Source organism: Enhydra lutris, unplaced genomic scaffold, assembly GCF_002288905.1.
Source record: "Enhydra lutris kenyoni isolate GAN:26980312 unplaced genomic scaffold, ASM228890v2 scaffoldscaffold192, whole genome shotgun sequence".
NCBI lineage: Eukaryota > Metazoa > Chordata > Mammalia > Carnivora > Mustelidae > Enhydra > Enhydra lutris.
In genome coordinates, this window is record NW_019154276.1 from 67161 (window position 1) to 78350 (window position 11190).

General features: G+C 46.8%; 1 gene segment (V, D, J or C); it reads left to right on the forward strand.

Moving 5' to 3' along the window:
- The window catches only part of LOC111140143, a 69338-nt gene that overhangs the window by 38115 nt on the left and 20033 nt on the right, over positions 1 to 11190 (forward strand). Inside the window, 1 exon segment of the C gene segment in view lies at positions 6056 to 6074. Coding sequence covers positions 6056 to 6074 — 19 coding nt within the window.

Consider the following 11190-nt stretch of genomic DNA (forward strand, 5'->3'; position numbering starts at 1 on the left):
GGGGCTGGAAATAGCGAGAATCGACATCTGCGCAGGCTGCATTGGCATGTCCTCCCGGCCCAGGACCAGGCGCCTGCGGACGAGCTCCGCCTGTGATCTGTGTGAGCCTGCAGCCCGGGCGCCCGCAGCCCGCGGGGAAGCCCGCCCCAGGCACCCTCACCAACCGCAGCAGGAGCATGGAGACGGAGGCCCCTGGGGCCCTGCTCACCCGCACCGCAGGTCCCTGGCACTTTAGGACCCGCCTCCAGCTCCCCAGACGCGCCCCTGTGTGCAAGGCAGGGCCTGTGAGCGCCCCATCCGGGCTTCAGCACCCACAATGTACCCGTCACATCGGAACTGTCCCGCGCACACCCGCCCTCCAAGCCCTCCGCAGGACCCCCACCCCGGCGCACCTGCTGGAAACCCTCCCGGAGTACCCTCCGTCTTCAGACAAAACCCCACAGCCCCTCCGCTGGCCCTGACTGGCCCCTGATGGGGCTCGATCCCCCCACCGGTGAGGTCCTCCCTGGGGTCACGTCACCGGGCAGGTCGTCCCCTCGGAAGCCTCGGCGGCTGCGCCTCCCCCAGCCCGGGGACCACGGATGCCAGTCCTGCTCCTCCCACTCGCTCCTCCCCGGCCTGGGGGCGGGGGCAGGAAGGGCCGCCCCTCCCCGCGGTCCCACCACCTGCGGGTCGCAGGGAGAGGTGGCCAGGAACCCGAAACCAACCGTCAGGCGCGGGTCCGGGCAGTATCTGGAACTTCCTTAAGCGTCTCCAGAAAACAGCAGCGCAGACCCGGCGGCAGGTAACGAACCTCGGTGCGGAGGTGGAGGGGCTCGAGGCCGCGCGGCGCACGGGCGGCCTGCTCTCCGCCGGCCCGCGGTCCGCTGTCAGCTGCTTCAGAGGCCCTGGGCGACCGAACATCAGAGACTTGCTGCCGCTCCACAAGCAGCTGCCCGTCCCGCAGGAGGTGCGGAGCCGCCAGGACAGCGCCCAGGGCCAGGCCGCGGGGGAGGTGGCAAGCCGTCGGCCTCTAGGTGACAGAGCCACAGAGCCACGTCAGCACTTCCGGACGTCGGCCTGGGAGGCGCTCAGGTGCTGCCACGCCACAGAGTCCGGCGGGGACGGCCCGGTCTCAGGATCCCCGGGGCCACGGAGAGGACGAGGCGCCGGAGGGCGGCGAGGCGCCCAGGCACCCGAGCGGGAACCCCGTCCACACCAGGAGCCCCGCAGGGCCCTCAGCTCAGCGTTGCCATCAACGGGCGGCCGCCATCCGGCCCCATCCGGCCACCGCCACCAGAGTGGGAGCCCAGTGCGCAGCGGACCCCAGCGCCGCCCCACCCGCTGGGGTCGAGGGACACAGGGGCGCAGCGCGGGTCTGCAGGGTGTGGCGCACAGGGAGGTGGTGGCTGCTTTTCCCCCAGGGTTTACTGAAGGAGAGGCCGCCGTCCTGCAGCTCCGGGCTGGAGACCACGATGTGGCCATTTTTACTCACATCCTCTAAAGAGGCTCAAGTGCCTTCAGGGAACAAAAGCCACAGAGAAAAACTGGAAGCAGCTCACACCGACCCGACCCTGGCAAGGGGTGGTGCAACTCTGCTGACACAGAGACCCCTGGTGCAGGTGCAGCCAGGCCCCTCCCCCAGAAGACCCACGGGAAGGACAGGGAACCACGCGTACGGAGCACTCAGCACTGCACAGCTCCAGCTCTGGGGAAAATACTAGATAGATTTTGAGGTTGTTTCTCGCGATTCACTGATATTTCAGGTTAAAATTTTTTCTTTTTCCTTTTTTTTCCTTTTCAACAACTTTCTTATTTTATCAATTCTTTATTTTTAAGCCTTTTTTAACTTTCATTTTTACATTTACATTTTCTACCTACATTCTTCATTTTTTGCTTCCTTTCACTATATTCAATTTTATTTTTCTTTTTTTTTATGGGAATTTTTTTTTAAAGATTTTATTTATTTATTTGACAGAGATCACAAGTAGACAGAGAGGCAGGCAGAGAGAGAGAGAGAGAGAGGGAAGCAGGCTCCCCGCTGAGCAGAGAGCCCGACGCGGGACTCGATCCCAGGACCCTGAGATCATGACCTGAGCCGAAGGCAGCGGCTTAACCCACTGAGCCACCCAGGCGCCCTTATTTTTCTATATATATAAAAGTTTTGCTTCCTTTACAATTTTGGGATTTAGTGTCTTCTAACACAGAGACCAAAATGCACCCAGGACCAAGTGGATCACCTTGTTTTGTCTGCCTGTGAGATTATATTCTTTATTCCCTTTTTTTTTCTTATATTTTTGGTTTCAGACTCTTGAGACTTATCTACTGTGTATTTCACTGGGGTTGTTGTTAATCTTGTTTATTTTGTTCTCCCATTCATCTATTCTTCTCTGAACAGAATGACTAGGAGGAGAAATTAACAACAAAAGAAAACCAGAGGTAACATTCTCTGATATAGATTTAATCAATATGGATATAAGTAAAATGTTAGAACTAGAATTCAGAAAAGAGATTATAGAGTTACTAGGTAGGCTTGAAAAAAGTATAAAAGACAATGGAGAATCCTTCAGTGCAGAAATAAAAAAACTAAAATCTAATAGGCTTAAGTTAAAAATGATTTAAGGGAGACATAGTCTAAAATAGATGCTCTAACAGCTAGGGTAAATGAAGCAGAAGAGTCAGTGACATAGAAGACAAAATGTTGGAAAGGATGGAAGTTGAGGAAAGAGAAAAACAGCTAATAGATCATGAGGGGGGGCTTTGAGAAATCAGTGATATCATAAAACAAAACAATATTAAAATCACTGGAGTCACAAAGGAAGAAGAAAGCGAGAGAGGGACAGAAAGTATTTTTTAGCAAATCACAGCTGAGAACTTCCCTAATCTGGGGAAGGAAACAGGCATGCATGTCCAGGAGGCACAGAGAACCCCCCTCAAGATCCATAAAGATAGATCAACACCCAGACATATAAAAGGGAAGCTTGCAAATCTCAGAGATAAAGAGACAATCTTGAAAGCACCTCAAGACAAGAACTCCTTAACCTACAGATATAGGAACATTAGACTGACATCAGACCTGTCCACAGAGACCCGGCAGGTCAGAAAGGGCTGGCATGAGCTATTCAGGGCTAAATGAGGAAAAATATGCAGCCAAGAATCCTTTATCTAGAAAGACTGTCATTCAGAATAGAAGGAGAGATAAAGAGCTTTCAGGACAAACAGAAACTAAAAGCATTTCTGATCACTAAACCACCCCTACAAGAAATATTAAAGGGGATACCTTAAGTGAAAAGACCCCAGAAGTAACATAGACCAGAAAGGAACAGAGACAATCTACAGAAACAGAAACTTTACAGGTAATTCAATGGCACTAAATTCATGTCCTTCAATAGTTATTCTGAATGTAAATGGGCTAAATGCTTCAATCAAAAGACATAGGGTATGATTGGATAAAAAAGCAAGACACATTGATATGCTGTCTGCAAGAGACTCACTTTAGGCCTAAAGACACCTCCAGACTGAAAGTGATGGGGTGAGGAACAATGCATTTATCACAGTAATGGACATAAAAAGAAAGCTTGTGATAGCAATCCTTCTGTCCCATAACTTAGGCTTTAAACCAAAGGGATGTAGAGGGATAATATATAATACTTAAAGGGTCTATCCAACATAAGATCTAACAATCATAAATATTTATGCTCCCAATTTGTAACCAGTCAATTATATGAAGCAATTAATAACAAAATTAAAGAAACACATTGATAATAATACAGTAATACTAGGGGACTTCACCATCCTACTTACTGCAATGGACAGATCATCTAAGCATATGATCAACAAGGAAACGAGGGCTTTGAATGACACACTGGACCCGATGGACATCACAGATACACTCAGAGCATTTCATCCTAAAGCAACAGAATACGTATTTTTTCCAGTGCACATGGAAGATTCTCCAGAAGAGATCACATACTGGGTCACAGATCAGGTCTCAACCAGTACCAAAAATGTGGGATTATTTCCTGTATACTTTCAGACCACAGTTCTTTGAAACTTGAACTCAGTCACAGGAGGAAATTTGGAAAGAACTCAAATACCTGAAGGTTAAAGAGAATCCTACTGAAGAATGAGTCAACCAGGAAATTGAAGATGTAGTGAAAAGAAGAGGCACATGCATCCCTGTGTTCATAGCAGCAACATCCACAATCGCCAAACTGTGGGAAGAGCCAAGATGCCCTTCAACAAACGAATGGATAAAGAAGATGTGGTCCATATATACAATCAGCCATCAGAAAGAATGAGTACCCAGCTTTTGCATCAACATGGACAGGACTGTATTATGCCTCCATCAGAAAGGATGAATACCCAACTTTTGTAGCAACATGGACGGGACTGGAAGAGATTATGCTGAGTGAAATAAGTCAAGCAGAGAGAGTCAGTTATCATATGGTTTCACTTATTTGTGGAGCATAACAAATAGCATGGAGGACATGGGGAGATGGAGAGGAGAAGGGAGTTGAGGGAAATTGGAAGGGGAGGTGAACCATGAGAGACTATGGACCCTGAAAAACAACCTGAGGGTTTTGAAGCGGCGGGGGGTGGGAGGTTGGGGGAACAAGGTGGTGGGTATTGGGAAGGGCACGGATTGCATGGAGCACTGGGTGTGGTGCAAAGACAATGAATACTGTTACACTGAAAACAAATTAAAAAAAAAAAACCATGGACAGGACTGGAGGAGATTAGGCTAAGTGAAGAAGTAAGTCAAGCCAAGAAAGATAATTATCATATGGTTTCACTCATACATGGAACATAAAGAAGGAAGGGAAGGAACATTAGGGGAAGGAAGAGAAAACTGAAGGGGGGAGAATCAGAGGGGGAGACAAACCATAAGAGACTATGGACTCCAGGAAACAATCTGAGGGTTTTATAGGAGAGTGGGTTGAGGGGATGAGTTGGCCTGGTGATAGGTATTAAGGAGGGCACATATCACATGGAGCACTGGTTGTTATATGCAAACAATGAATCATGGAACACTACATCAAAAACTAATGATGTACTCTATGGAGACTAATATAACATAATAAAAAAATGGATATCTAAAAAAAAGAAAATTGAAAGTACAAAAAGATACACAATAAAAATGGAAAGTCTCAAAAAAAGAGAAGAATTTTAAAAATCCATGGAAACAAATGAAAATGAAAACAAAGCTGTTCTAAACCTTTAGGATACAGCAAAGGCAGTCCTAAGAGGAAGTATATAGCAATACAAGCCTTTCTCAAGAAACAAGAAAAGTCTCAAGTACACAACATAACCCTCCACCTAAAGGACCTGGAGAAAGAACAGCAAAGAAAGCCTAAGCCAGGCAGGAGAAGAGACTTAATAAAGATTAGAGGAGAAATCAATAAAATAGAAATTTTTAAAAATACATAGAACAGATCAACAAAAATTGGAGATGATTCTTAGAAGGAATTAATAAGTTTGATAAACCCCTAGCCAGACCTACCAAAAAAGAGAAAGGATCCAAATAAATAAAATCATGAATTAAAGAGGAAAAATCACAACCAACACCAAGGAAATACAATTATAAGAGAATATTTGGGGTAACTGTATGCCAGCAAATTTGACAATCTGGAAGAAATGGATGCATTCCTAACAATGTATAAATTACCAAAACTGAAACATAAATAAATAGAAAATCTGAACAGACCCACAACCAGCAAAGAATTTGAAGCAGTAATCAAAAATCTCCCAAAAATGGGAGGTCCAGAACAGGATGGCCTCCCAGCAGAATTCCACCAAACGTTTAAAGAAGAATTAATATCTGGTCTTCTAAAAAAAAAAAAAAAGAAGAAGAAAACTTCCAAACTCATTCTTGGAGGCCAGCATTACCTTGATCCCAAAACCAGACAAAGACCCCACCAAAAAGGAAAATTACAGATCAATATCCCTGATGAACACAGATACCAAACTTCTCAGTACAGTGGGGTGGTTGCATGGCTCAGTCAGTTGAATGTCTTACTCTAGATTCCGGCTCAAGTCATGGACTCAGGGTTGTGGGAGTGAGCCCTGCGTTCAGCTCTGCACTCAGTGGGGTGTCTGCTTGTGGATTCTCTCTCTTCCTCTCCCTCTTCCCCTCCCCCATTCATGTGCACACTCTTTCTGTGTCTAAAATAAATAAATAAAATCTTTCAAAAATTTCTCAATAAAATACAGCAAATTGAATTCAACAGTACATTGGAAGAATTATTCACCACCTTCAAGTGAGACTCATTTCTGGGCTGCAGGCGTGGTTCAATATTCATAAATCAATCAATGTGATACAGCACATTAATAAAACGAAGAACAAGAGGATCCTCTCAACACATGCAGATAAAGCATTTGGCAAAATGCAGCACCTTTCTTGATAAAAAAAAAAAAAAAAGCCCTCCACAAAGTAGGGATAAATGGAACATACCTCAACATCACTAAGGCCACATACGAAAGACTCCCAGCTAATATCTTTCCTCAATGGCGAAAAACAGAGACTTTCCCCTACTGTCAGTAGCAAGACAAAGATGGCTGCTCTCACCAATACTATTTAACATAGAACTGGAAGCCTCAGAATCAGACAACAAAAAGAAATGAAAGGCATCCAAATAGACAAAAAAAAAAAAAAAAAAGGCAAATTTTCACTGTTTGTAGATGGCATGATACTCTACACAGAAAACCTGAAAGAGGGTGCCTGGGTGGCTCAGTGGGTTAAGCCTCTGCCTTCGGCTCAGGTCATGGTCTCAGGATCCTGGGATCAAGTCCTGGGTCAGGCTCCCTGCTCAGTGGGGAGGCCCCCCGTGCCTGCCTCACTACTTGTGATCTCTCGCTCTCCATCAAATAAATAAAGAAAACCTTTAAAAAAAGAAAGAAAGAAAGATGAAAGACTCCATCAAAAAATTGCTAGAACTCAAAAAAAAATTGCTAGAACTCATACAGAAATTCAGTAAATTTGCAAGACATAAAATCAATGTACAGAAATCTGTTGCATTTCTATACACCAATCTGGAAGCAATAGAAAAAGGAATCAAGGAATTGATCCCATTTGCAATTGCACCAAAAGCAATAGGATACCTAGGAATAAACTTAACCAATGAGGTAAAAGATCTATACTGTAAAAACCATAAAACACTTATGAAAGAAATTGAAGAGGACAGAAAGAAGTGGAAAAACATTCCATGCTCATGGATCAGAAGAACATTGTGAAAGTATCTACACTACCCAGAGCCACCTACACATGTAATGCAATCCCTATCAAAATACCACCATCATTTTTCACAGAGCTAGAGTCAACAATCCTAAAATTTGTATGGAATCAGAAAAGACCCTGAATAGCCAGAGGAATGTGGAAAAAGAAGACCAAAGCTAGTAGCCTCACAATTGCAGACTTCAAGCTTTATTACAAAGCCGTAATCATCAGGAGAGTATGGTACTGGCACAAAAACAGACACAGAAATCAGTGGAACAGAAGAGAGAGCCCAGAAATGGACCCTCAAATCTACAGTCAGCTAATCTTCAACAAAGCAGGAAAGAAGACAGTCTCTTCAGTAAATGGTGCTGGGAAAATTGGACAGCCACGTACAGTGGGATAAAACTGGACCATTCTCTTATGCTGTACACCAAGATAAATTCAAAATGGATGAAAGACCTCAATGTGAGGCTGGACTCCTTCGAAATCCTAGAGGAGAAACCAGGCAGCAACCTGTTCGACATGGGCCACGGCAACTTCTTACGAGACCCATGTACAAAGACAAGGGAAACAAAAGCAAAACTGAAGTATCAGGCCTTCATCAAGATAAAAAATCTTTTGCACAGCAAAAGTCAACCAAAGTACAAGTCATACTGTGGAATGGGAGAAGATACTTGCAAACAACGTATCTATAAAGAACTTGTCAAACTCAACACACAAAAACCAAATAATCCAATTTAAAAATGGGCAGTAGACAAAAGCAGCCATTTCTCCAAGGACATACAGATGGCTAATGGACACATGAGGAGATGCTCCACATCACTCACCATCAGGAAAATGCAAATCAAAGCCACAATGGGATACCACCTCAGAAGGATCAGAATGGATAAAACAAACAACACAAGAAACAACCAGAGTTAGAGGGGATGCGGAGAAAGGGGAGCCTCCTGCGCTGCTGGTGGGAATGCAAGCTGGTGCAGCCACTCTGGAAAACAGCATAGAGGTTCCTCAAAAAGTTGAAAATAGAGCCACCCTACGACCTACCAATTGCACTACTAGGTACTCACACAAAGGATATCAGAACGCTAATTCAAAGGGATACATGCACCCCAATAATTACAGCGTACCACAGCCGAATTCTGGAAACAGCCCAAGTGACCACGGATGGATGGATAGAAAAAGATGAGTCATGTGTATGCAATGGAATATTATTCATTTAAAAAAAAAAGGATGAAATCTTGCCATTTGCAATAACATGGACGGAGCTACAGAGAATAATGCTGAGTGAAACCAGTCAGGCAGAGAAAGACATACACCATTTGATTTCACTCATGTGTGGAATTGAAGAAACAAAACAGAGAGCCAAGGGTGAAGGAGAAAGAGAGACGAACCCGGAAACAGACTGTCAACCACAGAGAACCCACTGATGGTTACGAGAAGAGAGGCGAGTGGGGGATGGTGGATAGGGATCAAGGAGTGCACTCGTCCTGATGAAATAAAATAAGAAAATAAAATAAAATAATTATTTCTTTAAAATTTTTTAAAGATTTCAGCCTCCATGTCATGGTGGATGACCCCTTGCCTCTTCCTCACACGTGCTCCCTTATTTATTTATTTATTTATAGCATAACAGTATTCATTGTTTATGCAGCACACCCAGTGCTCCATGCAATCCGTGCCCTCTCCAATACCCACCACCAGGCTCACCCAACCCCTAACCCCCGCCCCTCCAAAACCCTCAGATTGTTTCTCAGTCCACAGTCTCTCATGGTTCACGTCCCCTTCCAATTTCCCTCAACTCCCTTCTCCTCTCTAACTCCCCTTGTCCTCCACGTTATTCCTTATGCTCCACAAATCAGTGAGACCATATGATAACTGACTCTCTCTGCTTGACTTATTTCACTCAGCATCATCTCTTCCAGTCCCGTCCATGTTGCTACAAAAGTTGGGTATTCATCCTTTCTGATGGAGGCATCATACTCCATAGTGTATATGGACCACATCTTCCTTATCCATTCGTCCGTTGAAGGGCATCTTGGTCCTTTCCACAGTTTGGCGACCATGGCCATTGCTGCTATAAACATTGGGGTACAGATGGCCCTTCTTTTCACTCCATCTGTATCTTTGGGGTAAATACCCAGTAGTGCAATTGCAGGGTCATAGGGAAGCTCTATTTTTAAAAAAAAAAAAATTTTTTTAATTTTTAAAAATAGAGCTTCCCACACGTGCTCCCTGTCATAAACGCCTCCTGGGCACCACTACCCCTTAATCCTGCAAGGATGCTCACAAGCAAGACGCTGTGTCCCTGCAGATGAGGGACCTGGAGCTGAGAGCATTCAAAAGACTCTTCCAAGGAAAACAACGGTAAACGCGGAGCCCAACTCAGCTGCAGCTCTGCATGCACAGAAGGCCCTGCCCCTTCCCTATTCCAAGAAGAACAGCTGGTATGCCTGCTGCAGGGCCCCGGGAGCTGGCCTTCCGCAGACACAGAGCCACCAGCAGAAAAGCAACTCACCAAACATGAACTGATGGGTGGGTCAGTGGCCACAGTGGTGGCACATCATTGCCTTCACGTTCCAAAAGTTGAGGGAGTCCTGTTTCCCTGTTCGTCCATCTGGCCACGTTGTCCACAGAACGTCCAGTTTCTCTGACACAGCTGGGGCGCCCACGCCTGACCATGGCCATTGCAGCCTCCCAAGAATTCCAAAGCCACTTTGCTCTTCCCCTCCTGCTGCTGCTGGCTGGGAACCTGTGCTGACAGGAGCGTGTGGGGACAAGGAGGAAGGGTAAGAGCCTCTCAGTGGAAGTCAGGAGAAAACCTCCAACGCTTTCTCCAGAGGGCGTGCAGCTGGCGATGCCCACAGGAGCACACCAACAGTGATGAGGGGCCTGGCAAGGGTGACCCTGGGCTGTGGACACCTTTTGGGTACTGCTGGCTGAGTACCGAGCTTGACTCGACTTACTCCAGCCTTAAGGTAAATAAGGGGTGAAGGGGGAGTCTCGTGATCTCTGAGACTTTGCAAACGTCCAGGTCATCGCAGGGACTGACCTGAAGGCACGGGCATGTCCCACTCTTGCAGGCGGGCGGTGCTGCCCTGAGGACCGGAGCCCTGGAGCTCCTGCGTCCATCATGCAAGACCCAGCGTGGCCACCACCCGTTCCCCGCGGCAGCTCTCCGAAGCGGCTGTCCCGAGTTTATCAGTAGCAGGAGCAGACAGCGGGCCCCGGAGAGCCCTGAGCAGTCCCACGGCCCAGCACCGGTGTCGCGGCCGGCGCGACAAATTGACCAGGGTCGAGAGGGTAAGAGGATGCTGAAAAGAAATTAAGAGACAAAGAGATGGGGGCAGGAGGAGCACCAAGGAGGATGTCCAGTAGTGCCAATTTTATTCAAGGCTGTGAGGCATTATATAGCTAACAGAAACAATCATAAGAAAGTATCTATTTTTTGATTACTAAAGAGTTTGCAACATGCACAGAAAATCCTTCAAGCTTTGCCATTATCTATTTCCCAAGCACCAATAGCAGACCGGCTAGCGCCAGATGTACTGACTTCAAGGCCACTCAAGACATAGTTTGTGTAAGCACAGCACAGTCTTACAGTGGTGTAGCCTATAGCCCGTGCAAGGACAGCAAGGACCAGCCAAGAATTTCTGACCCCCGCCAAATCTTCTCTATCTGACTAGCAAACGTGTGGGAAGTCACGTAGGCGAGCGCACAGCACATAGCCCAGACCCTTTCTCAGTGCTACCCGGCTTTCTCGACCTAAGCCTTTTGTTCGGCTATTCAGCCTTTAAAGGAGGCACAAGTCAGGGCCTGGTTTGGTCCTCGTCTCAAGCCTTACCGTGGCCTCCCACACGCCAGCCTAGTCACCCTCACACCTGGCGGGGAGCTGCCGCAGCCGGCACAGTCACCATCACCGCGGCCGCCAGCAGCGAGGCCGGACCCGCAGCCGCCCCGCCGCCCCCACCCTGCGCGCTGCGGACACTGAGCCCCGC